We start from the raw sequence: 20,865 nt of genomic DNA on the forward strand, positions 1-20,865 counted from the left end.
AATGTTACTGTAATGTTACGAAGCGAAGAGAATACCTTTTTGTGCGTCAAAAAACAAAATAACTACTTTATTCGACAGTATCTAGTGATGGGCGATTTCAAAACACTGCTTCATGAAGCTTTGCGAATCTTCTGTTTCAAATTAGTGGTTTGGAACGTGTATCAAACTGCCAAAGTCATGTGAACCACTGAAATTTCGAAACACTTATGACGTAACAAAGTGTCGTTTACTAAAATCACGTGACTTTCATGCTCCGAACCACTGATTTGAAACAAAAGATTCGTAAAGCTTCATGAAGCAGTGTTTTGAAATCGCCCATAGATATTGTCGAATAAAGTCGTTATTTATACTATATATAGTATTCTCATCGCTTCATAACATTAAGGTTGAACCACTGTAGTCACATGAACTGATTTAAATATCTTTAGTAGCTTTCTGGGCGTTTGAAAGTGTAAATTATCTTGCCGTCAATGCAGGCCTCACTGAGCCATCGGATTTTATCAAAAATATCTTAATTTGTGTTACAAACATGAACGAAGGTCTTACGGGTGTAGAACGACATGAGGATGAGTAATTAATGACAGGAATTTAATTTTTGGGTGAATTATTCCTTTAACATAGAAGACTTGATGGGCATATAAAAAAGCATGAAGTCATTGAAAAATTCATGACGTTACTTAACTTTATATAATTGTGAATATATCTTTAAAAAATCCAACACAGGATGTCTTAGAAAAACTCACATGCAGTTCGCATATTCACACATTTATGCACTCCAGAGCTGCCAGGCCCAAACATGCTGGGTAAACCAGAGACCCTCACACAGCCCTTTGAGTGTGTGCAGTGCTTAGTTGATGAACAGGGTGAGTGCTGGTGACAGGCGTGAACCTCTGAAAAACAAATAAAGCAGCTCTTTACATTTAAATCTGGTTATTTAAACACACACACAATCTCTCATGTAATACTGTCCCTGCTCTTCGAACTGTCCTTCTGAATATAACCACTGATGCAGAAAGCTCAGACAGGCAAATCTGACACACATATACTTAACATGTACACCGCTAGCATCTCCGCTGAAGGCCGACACGAGTTGTCCACTGAGATTTAGCCCTGACGTGTGACCTGTTCTCCGCAGGAACCAGGGGGTCCTAAAGTGTTTAAGCACAATTTTGCGGTAAACTAATTGATGTGAATGCATTTTTTGGTTTTTAAATCTACACTTTGAACTGTTTCTTGTCCTGAGCCAATTTGTCTTTTTTTTTTTTTTTTCTTTTTTTTTTTATTGCTTTTTCCTGCCTGCTTTCATTGGCTGTGTCCAGAATCACATACTGAGTATGTACTTCTTTTGAATAACAAGTAATTACTTTGCGACCATTAAAAAAGTATGTTCTATATATTATGAATGTGTGTAGTATGAATCATACTACATCCATCATGTTGTCTTTGTCAGTTTTGTCGCTGTTATTCACAACTTCTCTCCCATGGCCTGGGAGAAGGATTTAAAGTAAAGAGTCCATCAGAAGCATGCTTTTTATAGGGGTGTAACGATACGCTCAGGTCACGATACGGTACGTATCTCGATACGGAGTTCACGATACGATACGTATCACGATATTTTGAACAAAATGAAACTGAAATTCAGACAAGATTTATTCAAAAAACATTAACAAATTTCAATAATTTTCCTTGTTGTACATACAAGATCACATTTCAAGGTTTAATAAAAACCTTCTGTATTAAAATTAACAGCTGAATAGGTCTGTCTGTCACTGAAAAAGAATGTTAAATTTAACATGAACTTATGAATAGGGGCTGTTCACTTATCGCGTCTAAAAACGCGTGGAAGGCGCGGCCGCACCGCTTCTCCTTCTTTCCAAAGCGCTTGTGCTCCCGTGGCGTCGGTCGTTGCTATGCAACCATGAACTGAGCTCTCCAAGAGGATCAGGAAGTTTCTGCAAAGGATAAATGATTTCTAACCCTTGCATTAGCTTTACTACGAGATATATTTATGGAGATAAGATATAAAAACCACCCTGTACAGCTATGATCAGCTGAGCTTTTGATGTTTTGTTACGGAAAGGCCATAGCCATAGTTGAGAAATGTTCATCTCAATGCGCCTGGAAAACGCACCACATGCATGTCGCGACCGGGTTGATCCCATTATGAGTGTGCCTGTCGCGTGGCTACATTTGAAATAACTGACTTGCACGTGGAAAAGACGCAATATGTGAACGGCCCCGCAGAACTTCTTAAAGCAAAGCATCGCAAGCATCATTTGCTTTTCTGTGAGCACAGCTGTTGCTGTGGCACTACGGTAAAGGAAAGCCACGACTTTTCTCACGCGACCAAGCAAGAGACTGATGCGAGAAATGTTTAAACCTGCTTGCAAGATTCAATGTGTGCCCGAAACACTTACTGAACTAGAGAGCTGATTGAGACACACCATTTATATGCGGTGACAACCGGCTTCTCTCACTGCCACCTCCATGTTGCAGAGTAGGTCACGTCAGCAGCTCAACCAATAAGATTAGACTGCCGTCATATCGTAAAAGCATCAGCATCACTCTACGATGCATATCATAACATTTTTGCATCGCGAAATATCGTACTGCGATAAATCGTTACACCCTTAATATTTTATAAAAACTGTGAATTCAGAAATACTTCACTTTTCACATACTGTTTTTTTTTTTTTTTTGTCTACTATATTGTAGGGATGTATGCAATTTCGGATGCAGCCAGTGTCTCAACCAATCATGTAAATTAGGGCTGGGGCTATCTGTTTGTCTGACCAATGTCAGACTTGGTACTACTGGGAAACCTGTTTGAAAACAGTCATTAGGGGTTCAAGCGCATAGCTTTTACTAAAATGGCTATAACTTGTGAACCAAAATGAGATTTTACCAAACTCGGCACACCTATGTAAGAGCTCATTCCGTGGTCGTACTTTTTTGAATACTTTTTTGTGCGACAAAAAACAAAATAACAACTATATTCGACAATATCTTGTGATGGGCGATTTCAAAACACTGCTTCATGAAGCTTTACGAATCTTGTTTCGAATCAGTGGTTCGGAACGTGTATCAAACTGCCAAAGTCATGTGAACCACTGAAATTTCGAAACACTTATGACGTAACAAAGTGTCGTTTACTAAAATCACGTGACTTTCATGCTCCGAACCAATGAACCACAGCTATCAGACAAGGTTAACGGAGGCCGAAAGGAACGAAACTCGTTGGGCCTGTTCGACTCACGGCCCTAGAGGCCTGAGAGAAATTCGAAAGAAATCGGCCACTGCGGATGCCTTCACGTTTTTTTACATGCGTAAATGTTTGTGTATCGTGTGATAATGTCGCACACGCCCACAACATTCGTATCACATGGTCGAACTCCTCATTATGAGCAACTTTGCCTTTAGGACCGCTTCTGTCCATCAAATCGTTCATTAAATATTGGAGATTATTTCAAAAACCAACTTTGGCGAACTAGTCCTAGGTTTTTGGCTCAACCTCCATAAAACCACTGCGTCACAATTCTTGGGACTCTCTAGGACAATAGTTATAAAAAAATGTTGAACTTTAACCTTTGGGTAGCTATAACAGCATCATTTAGAAAAGGGGCGTGGCCAAGTGCTCAAAAAAGCCTATAACTCCTAAACGAAAACTCTGAACTTAACGAAAATAGGTGAGCGTATGCTACATATGACTCTTAAGAAGCATGCCAATTTTTATGGACATTGGACCATAAGTGGCACTATAACTGTTAAAAAGCTTTAACAACCATATATTACCTATGGTAAACTGGCTTGGCTTAAAGGCCTTAAAATGCTTAAAACCCCGATAATTGCTGCTCGCAGCTATATTTATTTTTTGTTTTTTGTTATGTTAGTGGTGCACAAATATGTACTTTACCTTTAAACTTCTCCTGATCAAATTTGTTCCTGAGGGCAACAAACTGTTCCAGCTAATAAAAGCAAACACAGGCATGGGAAAACCAAATAAATGGAAGCCAAGAAGAGAAAAGCTTGGTTTAGCATGCATCTGCTTTGTTCGGATGCCTTTCGGGAACACACACACACACACACACCTGGCCCATTCGAACACCTCTCTCCGCTTTACGGCCCAACATTAGGCCGACATAATGAAGCAGACGCTCTTCGAAAGAAACGGCGGGTTTGATTTTTCATTTACGCTCAATGGATTCCTGCCTTGTCTTTTTAGAGAGCCGCCTATACCTTCACTCAGGACGACACGCGTGCGCGCACATTTTAATAAGCGAAGAGAGTGCTTCCCGCCTCACTATTTACAGAAGAGGAACAGGAAGTAAGGCGCTTTTTATAGCCAATCATTTATTCTTAATTGGTTGCTGTGGCAAAGGCTTTTAGCATAAGCCACGCTATATTCATTTACTCCACATTTTCTCTACAATAGAGCCTAATGGACAGATTTAAGACTTTAAATGAGCACTCTCAAAAACCTTGCCCCCTAAACGAGTGAGTGTGCGTGTGTGTGTGTGTGTTTGCACGTATCACTGTGCACTCTCACATTCACACCGTTTGAAAGCCACGCTGAAGTGGGTCGTAGTTTGTGCCTTTCAGAAAGAAAAGCAGCCTGCCTGCCTGTGTTTTTTAAGTGAAACACAACATTTTCATTTAGTCCAGTTTGGATGCATTAAGCCGTTTTGTCTGCGCACGTTTCCCTGGACAAGCAACGGCGTGCTGCTTTTATGTGCTTGTTACCGCTCGGCAAGGCTTATTCACGCCATCTCTGGCTAATGTCCTGCACGGTCGCCGTGTTTCTCCACTCGTGTTAGTCTTAATCAAGTCTAGTGGTCGAACGCGGTACACAAATATCACACGCTCTTACCGAAGGCCGAGATTGTTTTAACCCCCGTACCTCTCGTTCAATACTAGTCATATGTTAAATATGAAATAATGCAATGTATGCATGCTAGATGTTTCGTTCTATAAATCAGAAGTATGAGTTTCCTAAAAGCTTTATGCAGAAGATGTTTATGGAAGTGCTCCCTTTAGTTTTAAGTTTTAAGGTTTTAAAAGGGATTGTTCATACAGAAATGAAATTCAGTCATTTTTTGCTTACTCTTATGTTGTTTTAATACTTTTTTTTCATCAAGGATGTATTAAATTGATCAAAAGTGAGAGTAAAAACATTTATGTTATAAAAGATTTCTATTTCAAATAAATGCTGTTCTTTTGAACTTTCTGTTCATCAAAGAATCCTGACAAAAATCAGAGTTCCATACAAAAATAACATAAATTAAACAAGCAACACAACTGTTTAAACGCTGATAATAAGAAATGTTTCTGGAGCAGAAAATCAGCATATTAGAATGATTTCTGAAGAGCTGTAAATAAATAATATTTCACAATATTACTGCTTTACTATATTTTTAGTTGGTGAGCATAAAGAACTTTTTTCAATAACATTCAAAAAATCCTTCTGACCCTAAACTTTTCAGTGTGTGTGTGTGTGTGTGGAAAATTTATGGAAAATCACAATTACTTCTATATTTCAAAGTCATACAGGTTTGGAGTAAACTGACAAAATTTAAATTTTTTAGTGAACTATTACGTTGAAGGCTTTATTTTTCATCTCTTAACTTCATAAACAAGCACCTGCTGTTATATTCAACAAATATACGCAGGAAACGTACATATGGCTCTTGCAATTTAGAGTCCGACTTGGGCTCCCAAAACAATTTACAGAACAAAATAATAATAAAAATGGTACGAATTGCTGACTTTTTCCACTGTTACCTGAATACCTGTGTAGAGGTCTAAAACGAATGATTATTTGTGTGCTCAGGTAAACTGGTGGGCATGAACGAGTCATCGGCAACAATTACCATGACGCCAGAGAACATCTCCAGCCAATCAGTAAACAGAAATGTGGTGTCTGCCGCCAACCTAGGTGTGATTCCATCCAATCAAGAGAACATACACAGGTAAACAAAACGAAAATGTCCTGTTTTTTTCCATTTTCAGTTTTACTGTTGTATTTTTTTTTTTTTTCTTCAGTGCCCTGTATTTTTTATTTTTTATTTTTTATTAGATTTTTCTCCTCTCCAGGACTTGAATTTGTGTGTTTGTCTTATCTAGCTATACTCTGGGGACATGTATATCCCTAGAATTCAATATACAATGTCCCTAGTAGTTACATAAAACTGACAAAACCTACTTTTGGGATTGGATCAAAAGGGAAAGTGGTTTATGTGTATGTTTTTTATGTGCTGTTTGCAATGTTTTTAATGGTTATAGTTAGGTATAGGAATACATTTACAAAGATCCACGGTTTTCAGAGTAATTACTGTAGGATGTCTTTCTGACTTTGTGAAGGACTGTAGCAGCCAAAACTTTCATTTGCGCACAAACACACACACGCAGCCATCTTGCTGACACACAGACAAACTTATTTGTCTCTGTCTCATATATGCACACAAACAAAGTGACGTTTGGTCTGGACTTTGGGTCGGTCTGATGTAGGGTAATTTAATTATAAAATATGAGCAAATATGAAAGCACCTTGAGAAGCATTAAAATCTTCCTCACAAGGACACACAGCACACAGCTGAGTGGAAATCAATGCCTGCAGGTCTGTGGAAAAGGCCTATATTTCATTTAGAATACGCAATCGGGCAAATGAGAGCGTGTCATCAATCACATGGCTGTTTCTTAACAGACATACTGAAAAAAACTCCTTTATCCTTCCTCTACAAACCTTTAGACACTTTTACGCTAACAAACATGTGACTCAGATGTTCTATGTGAGTTGTCATTAAGTTCAATAAGTTTAAGTTTAGTATAAGTTTAAGTTCAATAATGGCTCTGGTTTTTGTTCGGTTTTAAACATTGTTGCAGTACAGTTTAGATCCTAATTTCATACTTGTTCATACACTTAACAAGTAATGAGAAACATATGGTCTCTTTTTCCAACTTTGACACCTTTTTAATACTATACTTTTGTTGCAGAGGCCTTATAATTGTTAACATGTACGCACAAAGTTGTGCAATTTCTGTGATTAATGTAATGGGGGGTCTGAGTGTTGTCAATTCAATTCACATTTATTTGTATAGCGCTTTTCACGATACATATCGTTTGAAAGCAGCTTTACAGAGAATGCATGTCAACATTACAATGCAGTTAGCAAATAATGTAATAATTTAGGCTTGTCCCCCCCTAAAATATCATTAAAATCCACGCTGTGTATTGTAAATAATATAATGATGTATATTTAAATAATTGTCTAAGTAGTAAAACAATACAAATGCAAACAGGGCAAAAAAATGCCTTTTAAGTTTAGAAATATTTTGAGTCCCCCCCCCCCAGGCTTGCTGCGATAGTCGGTGTTATACACAATGTTTAAACGCACATTAATTACATCACTTGCCCACAGCGGCACCACCCCCCACCATTGTTTTAGTAATAAAAATCATTTTGTTTAGTTAGAAAACAGACACTACTGAAGGCGTCTGCTCAATTCAGCATGTTTATAAATATTCTATGTTTAATATAAGCGAGTTTATATTTGTTTCTTATTTATTTGTTTCCACAGTGTTTGCTGATTTTCAGTTTATTTAAACTTTGTAAGTTAGGCTATGTGTTATTTTATTAGGCCGCCGTGCTTATTAGCTTTAATAACAAGTCCTCTTATTTGTTTTGTTAATAAAAGTTCTCTGTTTAGCGTGTGTACTGTTTTGTTGTTGTGTTTTCATTAAGAATAATAATGAACCCACCATTCAAGCAATTGCTGGCCACAAATTGTCACTAATTCGAACGTGAAAGTAAAATGCGCACGGCCGCACGGACATTCATAAGCAATTTAAAAGCAAGGTGGAAAAGAGAGGAAAACTCCAACGTCTCAGTCTCCATGCTTACATTAATTGTAGTAGCAAGGCTTTCCTCTGTCCTTACAAGTACAATTTTGGCTGTATTATTTATTTCCGCTTCAAAAATTGCTGTTGAGAAATATTTCAACTGTTGGATGAAATTTACTCCCATGCCTGCTGGTGTGGAAGAGCTAATTGACCCAGTTCTTTTGTGGATTGTGGGTGTTTGTGTGTTGCAGTTCTTCTGTTTGGCAGCAGGGGGCAGCACTGCTTCTGTCTACAGCCACAGCAGGAGAATGCAGGGAATCCAGGGGAGCAGATTCTAAATGAGCTTGAAAAACAGAACTCTATTCCTGTCTTTCTCTAGATTACAGAAAGAAAACATGCTGTCTTCTCTGTTACTAAATAGAGACTAAATGAATCACAGCTATTATCACTTTAGTTTTTTAGCAAGCCAAACCAAAGCAATAACAAACAGTCATATCAGTGTGTGCATCACATATAAGATGCTTTTTTTTTTTCTTTTCATTAATTCCATTGACTTGCAATCAAACTCATGCGAAAGCAGGAGACTGGAAACGCAAGCTTATACAAAGAAATTTTGGATTTCACTGCATTCCAAGTTTGTTGAACTCTGACCTGTGAATACGTATTATGTCTATTACATCTATACGCCACAGCATTACCTCTTAGCTGAATTAAAAGTACGCAAACTTTAAAGTGGAGTAGATTATATATTTTTACATTTTGGGTTTATTATTATTTGTTAGATGTTAAATTTATGTTTTTAAAAAAGGACGGCAGTCATTGCAGTGTCTGTAGAAATTCATATACTCGAAGTCTAGTGTGGCCATGGCATGAGTCAGTGGATTATATGTATATATACTGATTTGTTACTTTTTAGAACAAATTGAAGTATATTTTTGACAAACTCCTCTATATACGTGAGCAATAGCAGGCCAACAGGTGGGCCAACATCTGTCCTCCTTTAGAATGCGGATTGGGATTCATCAACATCTTTGGATCCTTTCAGTAAATTCTTCACTATTGTCTTCCCTAAGTCACTGCAATTAGTTTTTTGAAGAGTCTAGTGATATCTGTCTCCTGGTCCTCTGCTCTCCTACAGTGTTTCATGTCCGTTTATGTCATATTTCATGCATGCTCTTTAGCGTATGTGCACTTTTATCCTCTGTGTGTTAGTTAGCAGCTGTGTGAGTGGAATTTGTTTCAGAGAAGAGGAGAGAAGCTTGTCCTTCATTTTGGAGAGGGACAGCTGGTCATCTGGTCACTCACATTAACCTCTATTAGTACAGAGGACTCTTAAAACAGACACACACGCTTGCACACAAACATACTTGGCACGGACATTTGGCAATTGATGACTAAAACCCTCTCTGCAGACTTGAGGACATAGAGGAACAAGATACCAGAATAAGGCTTAACCATATGGTGCAAAACATTTGCTTTCAGTCTTTAAGAACATAGTTGGTTGTATAGGGAAATGTTTTCCAAATGCTGGCCTTTGCAGATACGTGAATAGGAGATTTGAGGTAGTGATAGTGGTCAGCTGATATGGGTCAGTGCCAATCTTATAGAACTAAGTAGCTTTTTAATATCAAGAAAACATGTCACCCCAAAATAAAAAAGAAATTATATTTTGCATAAAGAATATGAATCCCATTTAAAGCCCATACATTTTTTGTTTTTAAGGATAATTGTTTTTAAGGATAATTTTTTTGTAATTAAGGATAACTACATTTTCCCCTGAAAATTTTCAGAATACAGTAATGTAATATATTTATATTTTTTAAATATTTAATATATTGATTAATATGTATGATTTAATGCATGTTTATACATACTGTGTTATATAGTTTTATGCTTTACAGTGTCAATATATATATATATATATATATATATATATATATATATATATATATATATATATATATATATATATATATATATATAATGTGTATATATGTATATGCATTTATATTTTTTTTTAATGAAGCCAATGCAGCAAGTACTACCATGGTACATAAATACTTTTAAAATGTAAATGTCACTTTTTTTTTCTTTTTCTTTTTTTTTTTGCAGTAAAGAGTAGGTCTATGTAAATGTATTTATTTATTTTGCATTATGGGAAGGATGATTGGCTAAATTGTAATTTAATTTCACAATTCAAAAAACAACTTTGTTTTTCATTAAGTAAAATATAATTTTATTTATTTTTATTTTATTTGGGGATGAAATATGATGAGTGAATGTTCATGACAGATTTTGTAATTTACCCATTTACATCAACACATTTGTGAATCTGCGAAACAGACCCTTTATCAGTAAAACATGACCTAATGAATTGGCTGAGAAACGTTTCTTTCACTGTTTAGGTCCATCTGTGAAAGTGAATGATAACTGTTTCGTGTGAACAGGAATCTTACCAGTCTAGTCTTTAAGGTTGAATAAAGAGGCGACAGTCATTTAGTCTCTCTCTCTGATTAGGAGCAAGTGTTAGCGTGTGTGTGTGGATCGATAGCGGTCCGGCTGGCCAGCGCTGGGCTTCTGCTTTGCTTTTCTTCCCACAGCCTCAATTAATCCAGTTCAGAGGCCCAGTGGAGACAGACCAGAATACCAATGACCCATTTAGTGCCTGAACCCTACCGTATGCAACACACACACACACACACTGGGTAGAGCTGCTGTGGGTGTGTGAATGTTTATTTTATGTGAGAATGTGAGACGGATAGACAGGGAGAGTTAAACAGAATGACTGTCCAGTATCAGGACCCTGCAGCTGTAATTGTACTGTGTCTCTCTGTTTATGTCTATAATTGTGTATGTAGGTTTAGAAGCCACTGAAATCATGTGAATCAAGTGGCTTTGGGTTATCACTCACACACACACACACACACACACACACACACACACACACACACACACACACACACACACACACACAATCTGTGCCTCAGGGCCATGTTAAGTGCGTGTGTAAATAAGACTTTTATAAACTGACTCCATTAGTCGTGCCACAGGGACTGAGAGATCAAAATGTCACCAGCACACTGACAGAGATACAAAATACTATATACCTGTCTGTCTGAAAATCTAAATCTAAACTTTCTGTTGGTCCGTCCGTCTTTCTATCTATCCGTCTGTCTTTCCTATCTATTGTTCCATATATTGATCTATCTGTCTATCTGTCTGTCTGTCGTTCCATCTACTGTTCTATATATGTCTGTCTGCCTCGGTCTTTCCTATCTATCTATCTTCTTATCTACTGTTCCATATGTAAATCTATCTATCTATCTATCTATCTATCTATCTATCTATCTATCTATCTATCTATCTATCTATCTATCTATCTATCTATCTATCTATCTATCTATCTATCTATCTATCTGTCTGTCTGCCTCTGTCTATCTTCCCATCTGTCTATCTTCCCATCTATCTATCTTCCCATCTATCTATCTGTCTGTCTGTCTTCCCATCTATCTATCTATCTATCTATCTATCTATCTATCTATCTATCTATCTATCTATCTATCTGTCTGTCTGTCTGTCTGTCTGTCTGTCTGTCTGTCTCTGTCTGTCTTTCCTATCTATCTATCTATCTGTCTGTCTGTGTCTGTCTGTCTGTCTGCCTGCCTCTGTCTGTCTTTCCTATCTATCTATCTTACCATCTATCTATCTGTCTATCTATCTGTCTATCTATCTGTCTATCTGTCTATCTGTCTGTCTTTCCGTCTGCCTCTGTCTGTCTTTCCTATCTATCTATCTGTCTGTCTGTCTGCCTCTGTCTGTCTTTCCTATCTATCTATCTTCCCATCTATCTTCCTATCTATCTATCTGTCTATCTATCTGTCTATCTATCTGTCTGTCTGTCTGCCTCTGTCTGTCTTTCCGTCTGCCTCTGTCTGTCTTTCCTATCTATCTATCTATCTGTCTGTCTGTTTGTCTGTCTGTCTGTCTTTCCTATCTGTCTGTCTGTCTGTCTGTCTGCCTCTGTCTGTCTTTCCTATCTATCTATCTTCCCATCTATCTTCCTATCTATCTATCTGTCTATCTATCTGTCTGTCTGTCTGCCTCTGTCTGTCTTTCCTATCTATCTATCTATCTATCTATCTATCTGTCTGTCTGTCTGTCTGTCTGTCTTTCCTATCTATCTGTCTGTCTGCCTCTGTCTATCTTCCCATCTGTCTATCTTCCCATCTATCTATCTTCCCATCTATCTATCTGTCTGTCTGTCTTCCCATCTATCTATCTATCTATCTATCTATCTATCTATCTATCTGTCTGTCTGTCTGTCTGTCTGTCTGTCTGTCTGTCTGTCTGTCTGTCTGTCTGTCTGTCTGTCTGTCTGTCTCTGTCTGTCTTTCCTATCTATCTATCTATCTGTCTGTCTGTGTCTGTCTGTCTGTCTGCCTGCCTCTGTCTGTCTTTCCTATCTATCTATCTTACCATCTATCTATCTGTCTATCTATCTGTCTATCTATCTGTCTATCTGTCTGTCTTTCCGTCTGCCTCTGTCTGTCTTTCCTATCTATCTATCTGTCTGTCTGTCTGCCTCTGTCTGTCTTTCCTATCTATCTATCTTCCCATCTATCTTCCTATCTATCTATCTGTCTATCTATCTGTCTATCTATCTGTCTATCTATCTGTCTGTCTGTCTGCCTCTGTCTGTCTTTCCGTCTGCCTCTGTCTGTCTTTCCTATCTATCTATCTATCTGTCTGTCTGTTTGTCTGTCTGTCTGTCTTTCCTATCTGTCTGTCTGTCTGTCTGTCTGCCTCTGTCTGTCTTTCCTATCTATCTATCTTCCCATCTATCTTCCTATCTATCTATCTGTCTATCTATCTGTCTGTCTGTCTGCCTCTGTCTGTCTTTCCTATCTATCTATCTATCTATCTATCTGTCTGTCTGTCTGTCTGTCTGTCTGTCTTTCCTATCTGTCTGTCTGTCTGTCTGTCTGCCTCTGTCTGTCTTTCCTATCTATCTATCTTCCCATCTATCTGTCTATCTATCTGTCTATCTATCTATCTGTCTATCTGTCTGTCTGTCTGTCTGCCTCTGTCTGTCTTTCCTATCTATCTATCTTCCCATCTATCTTCCTATCTATCTATCTATCTATCTATCTGTCTATCTGTCTGTTTGTCTGTTTGTCTGTCTGCCTCTGTCTGTCTTTCCGTCTGCCTGTCTGTCTTTCCTATCTATCTATCTATCTATCTATCTATCTATCTATCTATCTATCTATCTATCTATCTATCTGTCTGTCTGTCTGCCTCTGTCTGTCTTTCCTATCTATCTATCTTCCCATCTATCTTCCTATCTGTCTATCTATCTATCTGTCTATCTATCTGTTTATCTGTCTGTCTGTCTGCCTCTGTCTGTCTTTCCGTCTGCCTCTGTCTGTCTTTCCTATCTATCTATCTATCTATCTATCTATCTATCTATCTATCTATCTATCTATCTATCTATCTATCTATCTGTCTATCTATCTGTCTGTTTGTCTGTCTGTCTGTCTGTCTCTGTCTGTCTTTCCGTCTGCCTCTGTCTGTCTTTCCTATCTATCTATCTATCTATCTATCTATCTGTCTGTCTGTCTGTCTGTCTGTCTGTCTTTCCTATCTATCTGTCGGTCTGTCCGCCTCTGTCTGTCTTTCCTATCTATCTATCTATCTATCTATCTATCTATCTATCTATCTATCTATCTATCTATCTATCTATCTATCCTCAATATTTGTGTGTGTGTGTTTGTCTGTCAGCCTCTGTCTGTCTTTCCCATCTATCTATCTATCTATCTATCTATCTATCTATCTATCTATCTGTCTGTCTGTCTGTCTGTCTGTCTGTCTGTCTTTCCTATCTATCTGTCGGTCTGTCAGCCTCTGTCTGTCTTTCCTATCTATCTTCCCATCTATCTATATTTGTCTGTCTATCTGTCTGTCTGTCTGTCTGCCTCTGTCTGTCTTTCCTATCTATCTATCTATCTATCTATCTATCTATCTATCTATCTATCCTCAATATTTGTGTGTGTGTGTGTGTGTTTGTCTGTGCGTGTTGATTGTCAGATATGATGCCCTCTCCAGTTGGTTAGCAGTTTGCTCTGACGGCCCTTGTGTCTCATGCTGTCATGGCTAAATGGTGGCCATTGTGTGTGAGTGTGAGACAGAGAGTTTAGGAGTAAAAGAGGGGCCTCATGGTGGGACAGGGGGCATGTGTGCTTCTCAGTGCTAAATGGGGTCCCCGTGTGTGTGGGTGTGTGCTAAACGGTTCATTGTTGTATAATAGGGTGTGTAAATGGGAGGCAGATGGCAGTGTATCAGGCACGTGGGTCCCCCTTAGTGAGAGAGAGAAGGATAGACAGACAGGAAGGAGGTACAAGGGCGTAGAGGTCGGACAGGGTCGTGTCTCCACTGTCAGTGGAGCCGTGTGCGGTGCGTTCACTAGTGTTTCCAGTCTGTGACGTTACCACGGTTACGGGACACCAGGAATTCTCCCACAGCGCTATAGAACGGCTCATTAGTACAGTTCACCACTATTACTACTATAGCTCACTCGTGCATTGATTTATTGCATGTTTTTTGCATGTTTTGCATTAAGCAATCTACTACTACTACTACATATCAGTGACTATATCTGCTAGCAGAACGATGCCACTTAATGTTTAAGAAAAAAATTGTCCTTAACATTCTTACTATCTATTAGCTGTCTATTTAAGCAAGGAGGCACTCAGGATTGTGTTTTATTGTGAATATAGGCAGGTATTCAGGTATTATACATTTTTGCAGATCTCAATGAAAGTTTGCATTGCTTGTGTATTACAAATAGTCTCTTTGGATAAAAGTCTCTCTCAATGACTACATGTAAAATTCAATGTACATTACAAGTAAAGCATACTTATTCAATTAGCAATATTTTAAGTTTATGTGTGAAACGACAGATCTAAGTGAATCACCTACACAAATCATCCAACATAATTCAATTTGCTTAATCATTTTGGTACTGGTGTGAATGGGCTTTAGTACTCTGACATGTAATATATTAATAATCACACATTAGAGCTTTTATTGAAATCACAAAATTGCTAAATATGCTTTACTCCATCACCACTGAAGTTGTTCTTGTCCTCTGCACTCTATTTAGTGCACACCCCCACTTTTTGCTCCCAGTCTGTGAGAGGCTACCGGGTTCGGGTCTGTGATTGACAGGAGTGTGTCCCTTGGCCCCTAATAGCTTCTTAATCAGACCAAATAATAGACTGCCATGCCTGTTCACCACCCACACACACACACACACACACACACATCCTCTCCCATGCTCACATATGGGTATGGTACAAATGTATGTGCTTTATTAAATGTATTTATGAACTTACTTTAGTCATTGCTATTAAATGTTGGAAACCTGATGTTCGTTTTCTTAATCTTACTTTGCTGTAAGCACACAAACAATAATTTGTCATTACACATTATATATGTTTATAAAGCTATATTTTTACAAATCTATAGACATATATTATATTATATTATATTATATTATATTATATTATATTATATTATATTATATTAGATGAATTATGGAACAACATTTACCTAAAAAAATTTTTTTATTATTATAATTTTTTTATTAGTATATATTATTTAAATAACTGTCTGGTTTTATACACACACACATTATAATTTTAATTAGATTTATATATATATATATATATATATATATATATATATATATATATATATGTGTATATATATATATATATATATATATATATATATATATATATATATATATATATATATATATATATATATATATATATATATATATATATATATATATGTGTGTATATATATATATATATATATATATATATATATATATATGTGTATATATATATATATATATATATATATATATATATATATATATATATATATATATATATATATATGTGTGTGTGTGTGTTTATGTATGCATGTATGTATGTATACAAATACACATTTTTATTTGGGCTTATAATTATTTTATTGAAGCAAAGTCTCATCAATGTTTGTTTTTATCAATGTCTCACTTTTTTTATTTTTTTACATAGCTTCAAAAATAAAATGCAATACAGTAGCAAGAATATTTTGTAAATCATGTAATTATTCTATTTTATAACTCTTGTTTGGCTATTATCATTATCACCTTCTTTTTAGATCATTAGTCATTAAATCCTCTGCAAACACTGCAAATACATTGATTGTGGCCGGCATCTTTAATTTATTTCTCTAATTTATTTGATAAATCTAATTCACAGTTCATTTCATGATTAAGTGATTAGTTAACTTCAGAATTAAAATTTCATGATAATTTACTCACCCCCATGTCATCCAAGATGTTTGTCTTTCTTTCTTCAGACGAAGAGAAATGAAGGTTTTTGAGGAAAACATTCCAGGATTTTTCTCCATATAGTGGACTTCACTGGGGTTCACCGGGTTGAAGGTCCAAATTGCAGTTTCGGTGCAGCTTCAAAAGGCTCTACACGATCCCAGACGAGGAATATTTTTTAAGAAAATGACCAATCGTTTCGCTAGATAAGATTCTTATTCCTCATCTGGGATCATGTAGAGTCCTTTGAAGCTGCATTGAAACTGCAATTTGGACCTTCAACCCGTTGGACCCCAGTGAAGTCCACTATATGGAGAAAAATCCTGGAATGTTTTCATCAAAAACCTTCATTTCTTTTCAACTGAAGAACGAAAGAAATGAACATCTTGGATGACATGGAGTAAATTATCAGGAAATTTTAATTCTGAAGTTAACTAATCCTTTGAGTAATTCTAGGTTCATTGGTTAAAGGTGCCCAAGAATGTTTTTTCACAAGATGTAATATAAATCTAAGGTGTCTCCTGAATGTGTCTGTGAAGTTTCAGCTCAAAATACCCCATAGATTTTTTTAAATTAATTTTTTAACTGCCTATTTTGGGGCATCATTAACAATGCACTGATTTACACTCGACGCCGCCCCTTTAAATGCTCACGCTCCCTGCCAAACGAGCTCTCGACTATATTACAGCGCATTTACAAAGTTCACACAGCTAATATAACCCTCAAATGGATCTTTACAAGATGTTCGTCATGCATGCTGTATGCATGCTTCGAATTATGTGAGTATTTATTTGGATGTTAATGTTTTATTCTGAGTGAATTTGAGGCTATATGCTCTGTGGCTAACGGCTAATGCTACTCTGTTGGAGAGATTTATAAAGAATGAAGTTGTGTTTATGCATTATACAGACTGCAAGTGTTTAATAATGAAAACAGCGACGGCTCTTGTCTCCGTGAATACAGTAAGAAACGATGGTAACTTTAACCACATTTAACAGTACATTAGCAACATGCTAACAAAACATTTAGAAAGACAATTTATAAATATCAGTAAAAATATCATGATATCATGGATCATGTCAATTATTATTGCTCCATCTGCCATTTTTCGCTGTTGTTCTTGCTTGCTTACCTAGTCTGATGCTTCATCTGTGCACAGATCCAGACGTTACTGGCTTGTGTAATCCCTTAAACATGGGCTGGCATTATGCAAATATTGGGGCGTACACCCCGACTGTTACGTAACAGTCGGTGTTATGTTGAGATTCGCCTGTTCTTCGGAGGTCGTTTAAACAAATGAGATTTATATAAGGAGGAGGAAACAATGGAGTTTGAGACTCACTGTATGTCATTTCCATGTACTAAACTCTTGTTATTTAACTATGCCGAGGTAAATTCAATTTTTGAATCTAGGGCACCTTTAAGTCTACAGAAGAGTAATTTAAGATGCAGAGAAAGTTATTACAAGTAGTTGAAAGATTAATTTTTGGAATAATATAAACTGATTAATTGTGCACGATAACATTAAGGGTATTTGTTAAAGTAAATTATGTCCATTCTGTTTTAATTATGAAAATACAAATATATTTTATTTTATCCCTTTTTGTTTGTGTATTTACAGGTTTGCTGGTAAGACGGTTAGTTCTGGTTGTCTGGTCTTGGTGTCAGTCGCCCTGAAGGATCCTGATGCTCTGATCACCGTTAACACAGAGAAGACCGTGATCGGCTCCATGCTACTGCGTCAGTTTAAAACGGCCCTGACGAACATCACCTCCTAGAAAGAGTCAACTATCCAGTGCTCACAGTCACCCTTTCACACTCGCAAGTTCAGTCCATGGACAAGTGCCATAATTCAAATATAGCTCACTTTGGGTTATAAAGACACTTGGGATGGATTGCATTGTCTTGAGAAGATATCCTGTCAGGTTTTTGAGTGTGTGTAGCACAAAACAGAAGGACTTTGTATCTGTCCGCATTCTCAGAGACCAAATATGCTTTGCATAAGTCTTTGCTTTCTTTAAGGGCACCTCAATGTTCTCTGCTAAGCTGTATTCGGAAAGTCTTTTCAAGCTCAACACTGACAATGTGGCAAGATTTATTGGCAAGATTCCATTTCAGCAGTGTCCCGTTTTTCTGTCTGTGCTTAAGTGTGATCAAAACATGCAAAATGTTCAGACATGTGATGTGCCTTTCTTAAAACGATGAATCCAGGTGCCTGAGAGGCTCTCAGACGAGTTACATTTACTCATAATTACAGTGATTAAAAATATATATATGGAAACTAAGAAGTTCTTGTTCGTTTGGTTAATTTGTTTCATATTATTCTGTGATTTGTCTTGTTTTGTGCCATATGGACTCGTTTCATTGTCATGTGATCACAGGACATGATGTTTGGTTTAAATGAAGTCTATTTTTCTTGACAGTATAATATGTTTATTGCTTCTGATGTGCTCAAAGCACATATCTCTCTAAAATACATTTCTGAAGAAGGGAATGCTTAAGAATAAATGCTTCTGACCACCGCTTCAAACTAATGTAATCATCTCAAGGCTTTATTTACTGTTGAGGTGATGTCAGTAAGAACTGTCTCTTCCTCTGACTGGATGAGCAAATCAGGAGTTTTATGTACTGTAATATATTTTTATTTTTTTTTTTGCATGTTTTGCGTGAATTACCAGGAACAGGTATGTATTGTAGTTCTTTGAGAAATTTTATTATGAGAGTGAAGATACTTCTCAAATAGCTTGTTAGGATTCAGTTAACGTATCGATTGCAAGCTGTCTTGGACACAACAAAATACAACATTCAAGGAGGTTGCGAGCTGGATCCGTCTCTGTCAATGGGAACTATGCTTTTTTTTTTTTTTTTTTTTTTTTTTTTTTTTTTTTCTTTCCAAGATAACAAACGTTGTAAGTGAGGAAGTTGAGAAGAACAAAAGGTAAGAGATGTCTAAAAAAGCAGCAAAGTTGAATTGCTGTGTGAGAACAAGCTCTGTAATTTGGTGAGTAAAAATGTTAGGAAGGCTCCAGAAAGTATTTGGACACTTAAGCCACACATTACTTCAGTCACATGTTCCTTCAGAAATCTAATTCAGTCACATGATCCTTCAGAAATCAAAAAAATAATAAATCAAAATTATAATGCTGATTTGCTGCTCAAGAAACGTTGTTGAAAACAGTTGTGCTACTTTTCGTGGGAAGCCATGATACACTACAGATTTAAAAGTTTGGTGTAAGAAAGATTTTAAATAAATAACATTATTATTCAGCAAAGGATGCATTAAATTAATCGAAAATGACAGTAAAGACTTTTATAATGTTACGAAAGTTTTCTATTTCAAATAAATGCTGTTCTTTATAACTTTATATTAATAAAAATGTATCGCAATTTCTACAAACATTTTAAGAATGAACATTGATAACCATTATTAATATTTGCGCACCAATTATGATAGATAATTGAACAGCAAATTACACCGTGTCCTATTTAACGTTAGACGCCACACGCGATGAACGGTTTCTTTTTTTCGGCGACGTCGCGGCTGTTACAACAACAAAAAGTATGACAATGATAATCTCAGGTACTGTTTATGTCCTTTATTTAATGTTTAAAGCGTCTAATATGAGTTTGAATATCATTTTGTGTCTCTTTTATAGCCGTACGTTACTGAAAGCAACAATGGACAATTCACCTCAGATTTTCAAAATAAATAAAATGAAAAAATAACGTTCAAACTGTCAACTCATTGTGAACAGACAAGTGCATTCTATGACAAAGACTGTTTCAGTCACTCAGTAAATATTTTTAATAATTTTAAAATGGTGTAATGTGAATTTGATTGTATAGCTACTTACCATTTAGTTGCAAGTGGCGGGAGCTTGCGGAGAGAGCCCGCCCACGCGCTCTTCTGATTGGTTGCGATTTATTTTGATTGACTTTATCGCGTATCATAGTCGCAACACACAAATTGTTTGTCGCTGGAATCTTATCGCAAGGATCGTGGGACACTGAACATTGGAGTAATGATGCTGAAAATTCAGCTTTGCTTCACAGGAGTAAATTAAATAAAATAAAAAAAATAGCTATTCACATGTGAAAACAGAACACTGTTTATAATAAATTGTAATAATATTTTACAATATTATTGTTTTTATTGTATTTTTGATCATACCAAACTTACATTATTAATTAATAATAATTTATTTATTTATTTATTATATGTAAATGGACTTAAATGGGTTTTTTGTTTTTTCTAATGCAAGACATTCTAAGGTGTCACATTCATTCATTCATTTGGCATAAGTGTCCAAGTGTCTTAAGTGATCAGTCCAATTCCTAATATTTATACCACTGTGAAAAACCAATTTCCAGATTGGGCATCAGTCCAGGATGGCAGTTGAGACAGACTCTGAAGGCCATGGTGACATTTTTGAGACAAAGGTGCAAACTGAGCAGTGTGACTAATGTCCGGCTAAGATTGAATTGTAAGCTTTAATTTTAATAGCTTGTGTGTGTGTGTGTGTGTGTGTGTGTGTGTGTGTGTGTGTGTGTGTGTGTGTGTGTGCGTGTGTGTGTGTCACAATGAGGATGGTAGTACCAGAAATCTTTGTCCTTGTGGGACATTTGTTGGTCCCCATGAGGAA

At 36.5% G+C, this 20,865-nt stretch overlaps 1 protein-coding gene and 1 long non-coding RNA gene across 3 annotated transcripts in view; one reads left to right on the forward strand and one right to left on the reverse strand.

Annotated features, from left to right (window-relative positions):
- The window catches only part of ap3b1a (adaptor related protein complex 3 subunit beta 1a), a 76,788-nt gene extending 58,281 nt beyond the window's left edge, over window positions 1-18,507 (forward strand). For both annotated transcript variants that reach the window (XM_048165419.1, XM_048165418.1), the window contains exons 26-27: window positions 5,828-5,966; window positions 17,844-18,507. In XM_048165419.1, coding sequence (XP_048021376.1) covers window positions 5,828-5,966; window positions 17,844-18,000 — 296 coding nt within the window. In that variant the 3' untranslated portion in view covers window positions 18,001-18,507. The remainder of the gene's footprint in view (window positions 1-5,827; window positions 5,967-17,843) is intronic.
- On the reverse strand, window positions 752-20,121 carry LOC125252244. The gene is made up of 4 exons (XR_007181203.1): window positions 20,077-20,121; window positions 3,914-3,965; window positions 1,052-1,148; window positions 752-890 (listed from the first exon to the last, which is right to left on the reverse strand). It is a non-coding gene; the product is annotated as an uncharacterized LOC125252244 (long non-coding RNA).
- Window positions 20,122-20,865: the final 744 nt, after the last annotated feature.

The sequence above is a fragment of the Megalobrama amblycephala genome, linkage group LG18 (assembly GCF_018812025.1).
Source record: "Megalobrama amblycephala isolate DHTTF-2021 linkage group LG18, ASM1881202v1, whole genome shotgun sequence".
Classification (NCBI taxonomy): Eukaryota; Metazoa; Chordata; class Actinopteri; order Cypriniformes; family Xenocyprididae; genus Megalobrama; species Megalobrama amblycephala.